Source organism: Petaurus breviceps, unplaced genomic scaffold (assembly GCF_028583685.1).
Source record: "Petaurus breviceps papuanus isolate PSGF00001 unplaced genomic scaffold, PetGlider_PUasm1.0 532, whole genome shotgun sequence".
In the NCBI taxonomy this organism is placed as follows: Eukaryota; Metazoa; Chordata; class Mammalia; order Diprotodontia; family Petauridae; genus Petaurus; species Petaurus breviceps.
The window spans coordinates 1,377,613-1,392,504 of NW_027186361.1; the positions used below are offsets into that span (position 1 = coordinate 1,377,613).

General features: G+C 46.2%; 1 protein-coding gene across 1 annotated transcript in view; it reads left to right on the plus strand.

The window, feature by feature from the left end:
* Positions 1–14,257: 14,257 nt before the first annotated feature.
* The window catches only part of FAM199X (family with sequence similarity 199, X-linked), a 47,486-nt gene continuing 46,851 nt past the window's right edge, over positions 14,258–14,892 (plus strand). Inside the window, exon 1 of the mRNA XM_069102187.1 lies at positions 14,258–14,682. Within this exon, the coding sequence (XP_068958288.1) occupies positions 14,486–14,682 (197 nt within the window). The 5' untranslated portion in view covers positions 14,258–14,485. The remainder of the gene's footprint in view (positions 14,683–14,892) is intronic.

A 14,892-nucleotide genomic window follows, 5' to 3' on the forward strand; every position in this document is an offset into this window, starting at 1 on the left:
TCTTTCTTTCTTTCTTTCTTTCTTTCTTTCTTTCTTTCTTTCTTTCTTTCTTTCTTTCTTTCTTTCTTTCTTTCTTTCTTTTTTTCTTTCTTTCTTCCTTCCTTCCTTCCTTCCTTCCTTCCTTCCTTCCTTCCTTCCTTCCTTCCTTCCTTCCTTCCTTTCTTCCTTCTTTCTCAGATTAATGGTTGTAAATGCACAAAATAGAAAAAAAAAGGTTACAAAGAAAACCAAAGGTTAATGAAAATAGATGCAAGTGTTTTTTCCCCCTCATCCAAGTTTATGGACCACATGAAATCTATCAGTGGGTCCTAGGTTGGGAACCTCTGTCCAAAAACTATGTTGGAGATAAGTGTGATGTAGAATGTACATGAGGGCATTGGGGCTGTATTCATGAGTCTAAGAGGCTCAAAACCTGTTTGGGAAAGGGTCAAAAAATGAAGTCATCAGTATTATATATGTCCAGTACCCAATCTGGACCTGACAGAGGAACCCAAAAGCTAATCACAAGAATCTTACTTGTGACTGATAGGACTTTTCCTTGCTTTGGGTTAGCTGGTAACTAAGCCATCCAGTCCAAGCCCCTTGGTTTACAGATCAGGACCCTGAGACTCAGAAAGGGAAAGTTACTTGCCTGAGGTCACACAGCTAATAAATGTCTGATGTAGTCTTACAAGTCCAGAGCTCCATACAGCGAATCCAGTCTACCATATTGACTCTTACCTAGATAGACACATGGCCCTGCCTTCTTCCTTTATTCTGGCCAGTTCTTACCAAGGCTCAGGGTCAGTCTCCCTCTGCTGCAGCTTGGCCACATACAAAATATATGCCCAGCTGGCTTTTGATTTGATCTTGGTAGTGGGAGGGGCTTCTCTGAGAAGGGGACAGATCCCCCAGACAAGGAGACTGAGCTGCTGCTTGGACAGGGTGGAGATCTTCAAAATGCGTCATTGAGTGACTCTGGGAAGTCCTTCCCCATCAAGGTACAGAGCACCACTGGAAGACAGCAGACAGATGTAGCAGGTCACTTATTTGGTTTCCCCATTTCAAGGCCAACATATTTACTCCAAAAGGGTGGGCGTGAGAAATCTTTCCAGAAAAAAGGAGTGCCAAGCGTCCTGCAATGTAAAGACTGTGGTCTGAGTGGCTAGAGTAGAGAAAAAAATACCACTGAGGCTACAGCTTTGTTCAGGAGTCACCAGACAGGAAAAGGAAAGCCATCCATGAACTTTCTTTAAAGTCCCTTCTTGGATTTTCATCCTACCTCCCCTCACCACCAAGAAACTAGAGACCATTCTTTTGATTCCTGACGAGTTTTTTGGAGATCAGAGGGGTTAGGGACCATGACTGGTGAATGGAATATCTTCTTCCCTTACTACCTATATGACCTTGTACAAATTACTTCTCTCTGGGTTTCAGTTTTCTCATATGTAAAATTAAATGATGGGACTAGATAGTTTCAGGTTCCTTCTAGTTCTATATCTACGGTTACAACTGTGTGACCTTGGACAAGTCCCGTGTCCCCCCTTGACCTCAGTTTCCTTATCTGTAAGATGAAGGGGTTGGACTAGATGTACTCTGAAGTCCCTCCAGCCTTATATCTAGGATACTCTGCGTGACCCTGGACAAGTAACTTCTGTTCCCTGGATCTTGTTGTGCTACTTGGTATGCACCAAGGGGTCTGGATTTGATGAGATGGCCTCCAAGGGCCCTTTCAGTTCGATATCTTAGATCCTATAAATCTAAGTTCTACTGAAGGACAATTCCATAGATGCAAGTTTATGAATATATGGTCCACTTAGAATCATTAAGATAGAATTAGGGTCCCTCTATCAGATGGATGTCTTGGCATTGACATCAGAGAGAATGATTGCTAAACCTCAGGTGTCTGAAAGGCCTGGAGTAAATGACCTCAAAGGTTTCTTTTGGTTTTGGACAGCCGCTGGTTCTACCATACTTAATCAGGAAATGGCCTCTAGTGCCCTGTTAGAAATAAGCCCAGCAAGGAAGAATAACTGAGCCTGACCCAGGGTAGCAATTCTTAAATTATTATGGGGCTGGGGGCGGGGGGGGGAGGGCACATGAGAGGGCTGTTCAAGAATTTCAAGTAGTCATATGGAAGATGGATCAAACTAGTTCTGTTTGGGCCCTGATAAAGAGTTACCCACAAGGAGAGAAAGCTCTTTCAGCCAGGAAGTAAATTCTCTTTGCATTGGGTTATTATAATGATAATAATAATGGTAATAGTAGCAATAACTAACATTTATATAGCATTTACTGTATGTCAGGTACCGTGCAGTCATTTCAAGAGGTCTTCAGGCCTGTCGTCACTTTCCCCAATTAATGACTAAGGTGGGCTGAGGCCTTGGTCCTTTCCTAGCATGGCATCATCACCATCTTCCTCTTCCTGGAGGGGAGGGATAAGAAGGTGGCTCCCTATAGCATCTGCTTCTGATCATTCATTTACTGAAAGCTAGAATTCTGGGTTAGAAATTGGCCGGCATGCATTGGGGCTTGCGGCGGGAGCGGGGGAATGGGGGGGTGAGGGGGAGTGGGGAGGTCTGAATATCATCTGCTACGTAAGCCTTTAAAGGCAAGGCCTGGAAATTTACAACCTTTGCAGAGAGAATAAAATTTACAGGCATCTTTTTAGCCACTTTTCCTCTTCAAACCTGAAGATGGATGGGAAGCTGCTCCCTCTGGTGGAAGAAAAATAAAAGGCGGGGGTTTGGCTTCTGTAACACAGGTAAGCATTTGTGACAAAGGAAGTCCCTTTCTCCTTTATTCCTCCTCCTAGCACACATACAGACACACACACACACACATTCTATTAAAAGAACCATTAGGGAGGAAGTCCTCTATAACCAAAGTCATTGTTGGGAATAGTTCCAGAAGGGAGGAAATTAACAAAAATCTAACATTTACTGAGCATCTATGTAACAGGTAACTGGTGAGATACTCAGATGAATGACAGCCTTGAACCCTGCCTTAATATCAGTGATCTGAAGCTAGAAGGCATGATCTAGCCCAAATTCCTCATTTTACAGAGGAGAAAAATGAGAGCTAGGAAAATGAAGTCCCTCATCTGAAGTCTTAGAGCTAGTTATATCTGATTTGAACTCGTATCATCTTGACTCCATGTCCCAGTGCTCTGTTTACTGCCCCATTCTGCCTTCTCAGCCCTAGGGGATCAGACCTAAGTGAAGGAAACCCACAGTGCTGACAGAAAGAACCCTGACTTTAGTTTAGAAGGCAATGAAAATCTGTAAGTAAGGTGGTTTTTAGTGTGTGTAAAGTGAATTCTTGTTATTATTTCTTAGAGTTCATTTTCCCAGGATCCATAGCCATAACCATCTCTTGTTCCCAGGCATCAGATATGAGTTCCCATGATTATTGTTCCAAACATCTCCACCACGCTGGTGCAGTGTTATATCATGATAAATCATATAAACATCCACTGTGAGTGCCCAGTGAGATACAGGGATGGAGTGATGTAAATTTGTGAGACTATTGCTGGCACTATGTCTTCTTTGTCTGTTGCCCCTATAAAGCAGATAGGCATTGGTCAGTGACTGGGGAACTTTAGGGTTGAATGCACAAATAGTGTGCATGCCTTGATTGGCCCCCATCAAGGCTTTGGGGGGAATCTTAGGGTTGAATACACAAGCTGGAATGCTGTGCATGCCTCAGTTGGCCCCCATTGAGGCTTGAGGGGATTTAGGGGGACACACAAGTTGTGCTCGTCTCCATTGACCCCATTGAGATGTAGGAGTAGTTGCCCCTCCTTCTCTCCAGGCAAGAAGGGTGATTAGAGAATGCTGTAGAAGTTGTACTCCCATTATCAGGAACCTCTTATGAGAAAACTAGACTAGAATAAAGTAAGATCATTAACCCCTTCTTAGTGTCTTTCCTGTCTGACCAGATCAAGAGTGAACCTGTGCTAGCAGCCCTCCAGTGCGCTGGGTTTATCTGTCGTACAGGATCCATCAGAGGTTTCAAAACACTGATATGGTAGGAGATCAAAATGATCCCTTTGGGGACCCTTCTGATAACAGTGTTTGCCCATTGTCAACCATTGAGGCAAGGAGATCATGTGTGTTACAGTATAGACATGCAATAAATAAGGGCCTGACCTAAGAATAGAGAAAATCAGCCAGAGGCACATCTAAGGATCAAATGGCAGGGGAAGTGGTGTAGTGGTAATCAGAGTTTAGAGGTCCTGGTTGTCTCGTTGTTTTCACAACCCCACTTGGGGTTTTCTTGGAAAAGATACTGAAATGGTTTGCCATTTCCTACTCCAGCTCATTTTACAGATGAGGAAACTGAGGCAAATAGGGATAAGTGACCTGTCCAGGGTTACATAGCTGGTAAGTGTCTGAAGCTGGATTTGAACTCAGGAAGATGAGTCTTCCTGACTCATGCACTGTGGTATCACCTAGCTGCCCCAAGGGATCCTTAGGGGTCCTTAGGCTGGTCTAAGAATCAAGCCTCCTGATTCTGTGGAGGGAGACATTCCCACACACCATCTTCCACTTTTAATCAGATTTCACTTTTATTAAAAGGTGAGTGGCCCAGCCAATAACTTCAACCAAGCAGGAGTCAGATTATTCCTTCCATCATTTCCCTCTGAAAGCTTTGCTCACCAAAGCCACACCATTTGAGAAGGAGCTCTGGGGACAAAGGATTCCTATTGAGTAATAGGAACAAGTCATTGAGAGGAGTGTATGCTTGGTACAAGGGAGAAAAGCAAGTGAGGTGATTCATGAGTCCTTTCCATTGGAGAAATAAAAGGCAGCAAGACCATATGGCCCACGTGTGCAATCAAGTCAATGGCTGATTTTAGACCTCCTGAAAGGAAGTTTTGGGTAAAGGGGGAGCATAATGTTGGTGGGAATGAGGAACAGGCCAGTTTAAACCTGGAGCCCCTCAAGCACACATTTCAGGAAGGCCTGCTTTGCCTGGGGTATGACAGGCAGCCTCCCTTCCCAGGTTCCCTTAACTGGGCAACAGCTATGTCAATGGGGACTCTAAAATCCTATAGTAAGCATGGGATTTTTGGCAGGAGGAGACAATGGCCACTGAAACCATCTAGTCCAACTCCTGAATTTTTCAGATGAGGAAACTGAGGCCTAGAAAGAAGAGACTTGACCAAGGTTACGCAGCCAAACAAAACTGGTACTAGAACCCAAGATTCTCGGGCTCCTTGTCCAGTCAAAGGCTCCTTCTACTAGACCAGGGGTTCTTAACCTGGAGCCAGAGACCCCCCAAGTGACCTATGGATACATGGATAAGACTAGGACTACATTTTAATTTTCACTAACCTCTAGCTGAAATTTTGCATTTCCTTCAGTTATTTAAAACATGATTCTGAGACAGGGTCCACAGGCTTCAACAGACTGCCAAACGAGTCCAGAATACCAAAAGAGTTAAAAGCCTCTCCTTGCACTAGACCACACTTGCCGATTTTCTTATGATTAGCCTAGCAATTGAAGCAAAGATGAATTTTGAGTGTTCCAGTTGAAATCTCATTAATTGAGGTTGCATGCTTCATGTTTCAATCTAATCATAAAAAGGAACAGATTGGCAGAAGCGACTATGATGATGGAGGCAGAATCAGCCTGGCACTGGGAAGGTGGAGTCCCACCCACCTCCGCCAAGCCCCAAACCACCCAAATCTCTCCTATAGCTAGGGTGATCACAGCTTGGGGGCCCTTGGTCTTACCTTGGTGGTTACCTTCTAGGTGAAGTGACGTTGTTAAAAAAATCTCCCATAAAAAAAGCATTATAGAAATTATTATATAAATACAGACTCAGCTTGTGACTGATCTACAAGCCAACCAGAGACCCTGCTTGGTCCAGGGACGGACTAGACACAAGCAACTACTGTTTCAAGGAAACAACCCCCATTTTGACTAATTGTTCACAAGAAATACAGATGTGAAAGTAAAATCTCTAGCAGTTTTCACAGCTACAGGGAGCCTGGCAGAGTGGGAAGGGTGCTGGCATTGGGGGTCAAAAGGAAAGACCTGGTGGTTAAAGTCAAGCCACTCTGTGCCTCAGTTTCCTTATCTAGAAAATGAGGAGGTCTCTAAGAGACCACTCTAAGACTGTGACTGAGAACATGATCATTTGTATCCCTGAACTTCCTTCAAGACTTGGCTTAGGGGCAGTTAGTGGCACAGTGAGTAGAGCACAGGCCCTGAAATCAGAAGGGCCTGAGTTCAAATCTAGTCTCAGACACTTAACACTTACTAGCTGTGTGACCTTGGGCAAGTCACTTAACCCCAACTGCCCAGTTCTCCCCCCTCCAAAAGGCAAACAAAAGACTTAGCTCAAGTCCTACCTTCTGAGAGATGCCTTTCCTGCACCTCCCCTCTATCCCCCAGCTACTAGCCTCTTCTCTCAAATGATCTTTCATCTACTTGGTATATATCATGTATATACCCAGATTAGAATGTAAACCGTGTAGGCAGGGACTGTTTTTGCCTTTTCCCCAGCCCTTACCACAGTACCTGGTACTTAAATGCTTGCTGACTGACTGTGAGGCAGAAGTTAAATGCCTGCTTGGATCTGTTCCCTCCTTTGTAAATCAGAGAATTGTATTAGATTGCCTTTGACATCCCCTCTAGCCCCATCCTGTGCTCTTATGTGTGACCTTGGATAAGTCCCTTTTCCTCCCTGGGCCTCAGTTTCCTTCTCTGTAAAATGAGGGTCTTGGATTAAATGACCTCAGAGGTCTCTGCCAGCTCTAGCTCTGAGAGCCTATGAGTGCTGGCATACCAACGTTATTACATTTTTTATTTGTAATCTGCCTCCACAAACATTTGCTACATGTATTTTATGCATCTGAGGAACGATGGCTCAGCCTGAATATTTATTACCTCCTCAATTTACAATGGGAGAAGCTGGAGCTCATGGTTGGTAGTATTTGCCAAGGTAACCTTCACAACCTTCTTTTGCATATGGAAAACCCAAAGTGTAGGGGAAAAATGATGAAGGGTCCTAGAATCAGCAGGAGGCCCAGTTATTTAAGGAAAAAGAGGAGCCACCTGCTTACTGTGGGTTGGCATACCCAATGTGTGACATGCATTTTCTTTTGGCAAGAGTTTCCCTGTTACCATGCTTGGAAATACAAATCCTGAGGAATGCAGGCTCATGCAGCATTTTGCATGTCTGTGGATTCTGAGGCTTGGGTGGTAGTGAACCTCAAAGACTCCCTCTCTTTCTGAAACTGATACATCTTCCAGTTACTGTACCTCACTCCGTCCTCCCAGTTTTTCCCTGAAGTGATCACTGGTCATTCTTTGCTTTTTGACAACTCTCCTCTCCTGTGTGATCCCTTGGATAGCTAGGAAAAAAGAAGCTGGAGTGGTGGGAAAATCTTTACTCCCAGAAACTCCTGCTCAGGGTTGTGGCCAGAAGAGAGTGTGAGACCCAGCTAGCTAGCTTGACCATGCCATCTGGAACTCTACTCAATGAACGAAAGGGATATCCCTTCTGACAGGTAGCTGACAGAAAGCCTACTTCTTTGTCCTTCCCTTTTCTGTGGAGTAGCCAACATTTAAAGCCTGGGGTTATAGGTACTAGTCAGAAGATCTGGGTTCGAATGCTGCTTCTGATGCTTACTCCCTATGCAATCTTTTTTTTTTGGGGGGAGGGCAATGGGGGTTAAGTAACTTGCCCAAGGTTACACGGATGGTTTTTTTTGTGTGGGTGTTAAGTGTCTGAGGTTGGAACCCAACTCAGGTTCTCCTGACTCTGGGGCTGGAGCTTTACTCACTGAGCCACCTAGCTGCCCCCTCCCTATGCAATCTTGGACAAATCCTTGCCTTCTCTGGTCTTTGGTTTCTTAATATGCAAGATGAGAGATTAGCCCTTTGAGCCCCTTCCAGCTCGGAGGCTAGGATTATAAAGAGGTCAAGGACCTCCACAGGCCTCACTATGACTCACTGTGAGCCTTCATCTGTCAAATGAGGGTTATTTCCAATTCTAAATATAGGATCCTGTGTGTACCCTTGGGCAAAGTCGCTCAATTTCCTGGCTTGTAAAATGAGGGGATTGAACTAGATGGTGTCTGAGATCCCTTCCACTATGGCTATAAAGAGAGGTGAAGTACCTTCCCAGGTCTCAGTTTCCTTCTCTGTGAAATGAGATGCAGAGACAGCTAAGTGGTGCAAATGAGAGAGGTTTGGGCCCCGAGTCAGGAAGTTCAAATTTGGCTTCAGAAACCTACCATGTGACCCGGGGCAAGTCAAGTTACTTAACCTCTGTTTGCCTCAGTTTCCCCAACTGTAAAATGGGGATAACTCAAGCTTGTTGTGAGGGTCAAATAGGTTTGTCAAGCATTTAGTGTAGTGGCTAGCACACAGTCGGCACTTTATACACGTTTATTCCCTTTCTGCCCCGCCCCCATGGCCTCTGGATCCTGGCTATTCGATCCATAAAATGGAGGCGGTTTGACTAAATGTCCGCCGGCTGCTTTACAGCTCTGGACCCCGAGAAGGGCGGCCCCCAGGATGGAGGAGGGATGAGCGCTAAGCACCTGCCTGCGCTCCAGTCCCCTTGGCTGGGCTGCGCAGGCGCATGCGCACGCCTCCAGAGCTGGCTGATCGCATCTCTGCCCAGGGTTTACTAGGCCTGGCCTTGACTACCAGCCGGGTCGGGCCGGACCATACCGGGCCGGAGCCAGCTCACTGGGCTGCAGTGCGGGTCCCCAGGTCGGGAGGTGGGCTTTCATCTGCAGGCAGCAGCTAGCCCGGCGGCCGCCGCCCCTGATCGGAGGGCGTGGCGCACGTTGACCGCAGTATAGTGGGTCGAGAGGTGGGCGGGAGGGGAGGAGGGAGCGCCGGGGGAGCTATCATGCAGCCCTCCAGGACCCTGTGGCTCTGCCGTCCGGAGCCTCCCGGGGCCTGACCCCGGGAGAGTTTGATGGTTCTGCAGTGCTCCCTTGGTCCTTACTGGCCGAAACAATGCCCTTGGGCTTCGGGGAAACGGGCGGGGTGGGCCTGGAGGCAGACTCCTGGAGCGCAGCATGGGACGCTATGTTAAAGCAAGCAAAGGATATCTTCATAGGTGTCATTAACTCTTACCCCGGCCTCACCTTCAAGCTCAACCGGGTGGCAAGTCTCCTAGACTCCACAATACCTCTCCCATCTGTCTTTGAACTCCTCTAACACAGCCACCGCCCTGTTTCAGGCCCTCATCCCTTCAGCCCTACATCACTGCACTCAGCACTGCACTAGTTGCTGGCTGGTCTCTGCCTAGATCTAGGGTCTCCCCACTCCAGTCCTTCCTCCTTTCAGCTGTCAAAGTGATGTTCCTAAAGCACAGGATTGACCATGTCGCCCCCGTGCCCCCAAAGCTCCTATTGCCTCTAGGATCAAACACAAACCTTTTTTTTTTTTAAGCAATCGGGGTTAAGTAACTTGCTCAAGGTTACAGGGCCAGGTGTTTCTGGGTGGGTGCTAAGTGTCTGAGCCCGGATTCGATCCCCAGGTCATCCTGACACTAGAGCGGGTGCTATTACTCGCTGTGCTACCTGGCCGCCCCAAAACTTGTTTTAACCTTTAAAACCTTTCACAGAGGTTTTTCTCCAGCCTATCTTTCCAGACAGATTGTCTATTAATCTCCTTTCATCTCCTCTCCTCAACCCTTTGCAAATTGGCTTTCAACCTTATCATACAACTGAAACAACTCTCCCCCAAATTCCCAATGATCTTTTTATTGACAAATCTCAGTCTTTTTTTTTTTTTGCTCTTTTTGGAGAGGAGAGGGTAGGGCAATTGGGGTTAAGTGACTTGCCCAAAGTCACATGGCTATTTTTTGTGTTAAGTGTCTGAAATTGGATTTGAACTCAGGTCCCCCTGACTTCAGGGCGGTGCTCTCTAGTCAATGCACCACCTACCCACCCACAAATATCATAGTCTTTTACCAGCCCCAATCCTTCTTGACCTGTCTGCTGCATTTGATACTATTAATCACACTCCCCTCCTAAATCTGTTGTTTAGGTTTTTGGAGGAGGGAGAAAAAGCATTTTTATAAGCACTTACTGTGTCCTAGGCACAGTGCTAAGCACTTTACAAATATCTCATTTGGTAATATCTGAGACTGTTCTCTCCTGTTTCTCCTCCTACTTGTATACCTACTCTATCTCACTCTTTGCTGACTTATCATCACACTCCATAACTGTAGGTAGTCCCCAAAGTTCTATCTCATCTTCTCTCCCTCTGAATATTATTCTCTCTCCTCCTCCTCCTCTTCCTTCTCTTTCTCCTCTCTCTTCTCTGTCTCTGTCTCTCTCTTCTCTGTCTCTCCCTCTCTCTGTATGTCTCTCCCCCCCAACAACTTCCATGATTTTAACCATCATCTCAGTACTCATGATTCTCAGATCAATATATCCAACCCCAGTCTCAACATTCCTCCCCACTTCAACCCAGCATCGCTGATTGCCTATAGGACACTTGAAATCATATGTCTTAATCATCTCTACAATGGAACTAATTCTCTTTTCCCCAAACCCACTTCCCTTCTAAACTTCTCAATTTCTGCCAAAGGCAACAACCGTCCTCTCAATGTCTTTGGTTTGTCATCTTGGTATTATCCTTGGCTCCTCACTCTCCTTCACCCCACATATCCAGTCCATTCACCAAATCTCATAACTACCTGTATAACATCTCTCCAAATTAACCCTTTATCTCCATTTACAGAGCTACCACCTTAGTTCAGGCCTCTGTCACCTCTCTACCCTGGATTATTGTACCAGTCTTCTAATTGGCCTCTCAGTCTCCAGTCTCTCCCCACTCCAGTCCATGTTACACATACAACTGCCAAAACAACTTTCCTTAATAGAAGATATAATAATGACATTCCTCTACTCAAAAAGCTCCAGTGGCTTCCTAGGATTAAATAGGAACTCCCCTTATTAGCTTTTAAAATGCTTCACAAACTGACCTCAACCTCTCTTTCCGGCCTCATTGACCAACCTTTCCCTTCCCAAACTCTACAATTCAGCCAAATTGGCTTTCTCTCCTTTCCCTCATCTCCCATCTGTGCTTTTGCATTGCACATGCCCCATGCTTAGAAGATACTCCCTTCTTACCTCTGCCTAATAGAGTCCCCTCTTTTCCTTTAAGATACAGATCAGGCACCTATCTTTTTAAAAACAGTATTTTATTTTTTCAATTACATGTAAAAACAATTTTTAACATTCATTTTTTATAAAATTTTGACTTCCAGATTTTCTCTGGGCCACCCCATCCCGGCCTACCCCCAAGATAGTAAGCAATCTGATATAGGTTTTATATGAGGCCCTTATCTTGGAAGCCTTTCCTGATGCCCCCAAGTGCTAGTGTCTTGTCTCCCAACCTACCATTTATTTAATTTTTTGTGTGTAGCAACTTTATTTTTATGCTAATATGTTTCTATTTGTACTTATCTTCCCCATTAGGATATCAATCTTTAGTGAGCAGGGACTGTTCCATTCTTTGTTCATGTATACTTTGTTTTATTGTGCTTTGCAGATATTTGCATTTTTTTCCACAGCATGTGCTCACATCATGTTTATATGTCACATTTGGATGATTCTGCCAATATTTCAAACTGTTCCATTATTATTCTATCTGTTATGGTGATCTATGATCAGTCAACTTTGTTTGATGTTACTACTGTTATTGTTTTGGGACTTAACTGATAAATGTTATATGTGTTTCAACTGATGCACCTTCAGTCTCTTTCCCTCTCTTCGGTGCTTTCCCATTTTCTGAGATACAACAATACTGAAATAAGATCAATTAATAACCTTAAATGGCCTCCAAGCATGCAAGAGAAAGGAAGAGTCAATCAGTGGGGCAAACTTCATTTTTGTCTCATTTTAAGAAATTGCTACAGACCCCCGACCTTCAGTAACCACCATCTTGATCAGTCGGCAGCTTCAACATTGAGGCAAGAACCTCCACCAGCAAAAAGATTATTACTTGCTGAAGGCTTACATAATGGTCAGCATTTTTTAGCATTAAACTATTTTTAATTAAGGCACATACTTTTTTTAGGCATACTCATAGACCACAGTATACTGTAAACATAACTTTCACATGTACTTGGAAACCAAAAAATTTGTATGACTTGCTTTATTGTGATATTTCCTTTATTGCAATAGTCTGGAACCAAACCTATATATATCTTTGAGGTATGCCTGTACCTCCTTCTCCAGTGTGAAACACATAGTAGGAAATTTAACACTTATTGATTGATTGGTTGGTTGATTGATACCCCAGCTGATCTATTTACTCTTCCCACAACACAGGCCGTATTCCATTTCCCATCCCCCAGTCTTTTTTTATTTTTGCTTTTTGGAGGGGGGAAAGCAAGGCAGTTGGGGTTGTGACTTGCTGAAGGTCCATGGCTAGTGAGTGTTAAGTGTCTGCGGCCACATTTGAACTCAGGTCCTCCTGATTCCAGGGCTGGTGCTCTATTCACTGTGCCACCTAGCCACCCCCCATCTCCCAGTCTTTAGACAGTAGAGACTGTCCCCTTGGTCTTTCCCTTGCCTCTCAGAGCCCCTAACTGTCTCTAAAGTTCAACTCAGATACTATCTTCCATAGGAGGGCCTTTCCTGTCCCCACTCCTAGTTGGTGGTGAATTTGAAATTACTTTTATAACTTTGTAAATAGTTGATATTTACTTCTCTGAGTACATGTTGTACATAACCCACAGTGATATATGTTTCTGAAGGCCAAGCCTTGTTTCATTTTTGTCTTTGTACTACCAACATTCCGCACACAGTGGGTATTCAATAAATGTTTGTTGAATTGAATTTTGGGCACTTCTGATCTAGTAGAATGACAAGATATACAGACATCAAATAATTAAAGACCCAATTCTTCATAGTAGAAAGAATGGCTTCAAATGTTGGCTTTGTTAATTTGTTGCAAGGTTATCTGTATACATGTTACCTCACTTCCCTTTTGGCTGGAAGGTTTTTCATTTGGAAAATGAGGTTAGATTTCTAACTAATACTGTGGAAAGAACACTTGGCCCCATTTGGGAGTTTCTTGGCAAAGATGCTGGAGTGGACTGCCATTTCCTTCTCCTGATCATTTTACAGATGAGGAAACTGAGGCAAACAGGGTAAGGTGACTTGTCCAGGCTCACACAGCTACTGTCTGAAGCCAGATTTGAGCTCAAGTCTTCCTAACTTCAAGCCCAGTGCTTTATGCAGTATGGTGCCACCTAGCTGCCCCTACTCAGAGAATGGGGTTCAAATCATGCCTCTGATACCACCATGGACAAGTAAGTCCCTTTCTCTCCCTGGGCCTCAGTTTTGTCCTCTACAAAATGAGGGAGTGGGGCTAAGTTGACCTTTGAGGTTCAAGTTCTATATGACTTAAAAAAGGAAATGGTGATGACAAAGAATCAGTATGGTTTCATTAAGAACAGGTCATGCCAGTTTTATATGTCCATCAACTCGAGGCAGTATGTTTGGTTACCTCAAAGAGTGAGTCATTTTCTAGGTCCATGATCAATGCTTAATCAGTTTGGACTGAGCCTAGAAGGCTAGTCCTAGAGGGAAGCAGAAAGCAGGGCATTCCTGATGAGGTAGAAGAGATGGGAATGGGCCCTTGCTTGTTCACAGGGCAGTCTGTGAACCAACTTTGTCAACACCTCCTAGGTAACAGTCCCTGCGGATCACAAAGATGAAAAACCAAACCAAACCAAAAGGAAACCGGGGCTGCCCTCAAGGATCTTACATATTATCTTCTCCTTTTCTCCTCTTTCTAACTGATCTATTATTATATTATTGTTATATACATATATAATTCATATTATATATAGGCTATAATATATATGTATATACACACACATATATAACATATATAATTCTTTGGCCAGGACGGGCCTCCCCCAGTTCTCTAGAGTTCCAGTTTCCCTCGGCCCACCAAAGCAAGGCTTCTCTCCTTTGAAAAGCCGAAGCCTTCCGAGTTCCAGTGGTTTGTTATTCGGTGGCTGGGTTCCTGTGTGTGTGTTTGAGTACCAGAGGTCAGGGATCATCTCCTTTTCCGGTTGCCCCTGCAATAGAGTTACCTGGCCTTGGCCTTGAGCCACCTCCCGCATCTCCCAGCCGCTGCAGGGCTCAGTTCCTCCTCCAATCCAGCAGGGGGCAGAGGTCCGCGCATGCGCACTCCGCGTCCCCTCCAGGCGCCCGCAGCCGCCCGCTGTACTTAGCAGCGCCTGTGGCGGGCGTGGCGGCGGCGTAGTCGTCGTCGGGCGAGGCGAAGGAGGAGCAGAAAGAGGCGGAGGAGGAGGAGGCGGTGGCCAGTGCTGCAGCCTGGGCAGTCTGGGCGGCGGCGGTGGTCGCAGTCTCCTCGCTTCCCAGGCCTCGCAGGGCCCCCTCCCCCATGCCCGCGGGCGGCCTGTGAGCAGCGCCGCCGGTGCCCGCCCGCCCAGGCCAGGAGGAGACAGCGGCAGCAGCAGCGAAGGCGGCGGCGGCAGCATGGCGGACGACGGGGCCGCGGCGGCTTTGGCCGAGAAGTTCCTGACGCCCGAGGAGCCCTTCCCTCTGCTGGGCCCCCCGCGCGGCCCGGGCACCTGCTTCAGCGAGGAGTCGGGCTGCCTGGACGTCAGCGACTTCGGCTGCCAGCTGTCCTCCTGCCACCGCACGGACCCCCTGCACCGCTTCCACACCAACAGGTATGGCGCCGCCCACCCCCTCCCCCGGCACCTGCTCCTCGCCTCCCTCCCCGGGGGGCTCTCTCTGCTCGATTCCCGCCCTTCCCCGGGGACCCCGGCACCTGCTCCTCGCCCCCCCCCCCCCCCCCGGCTCCCGCCACTCCCTTGCGAACCCCCTTCCCCTGGACCCGGGCACCCCGGCACCTCCTCGATCTCTCTCTCCTTGATACC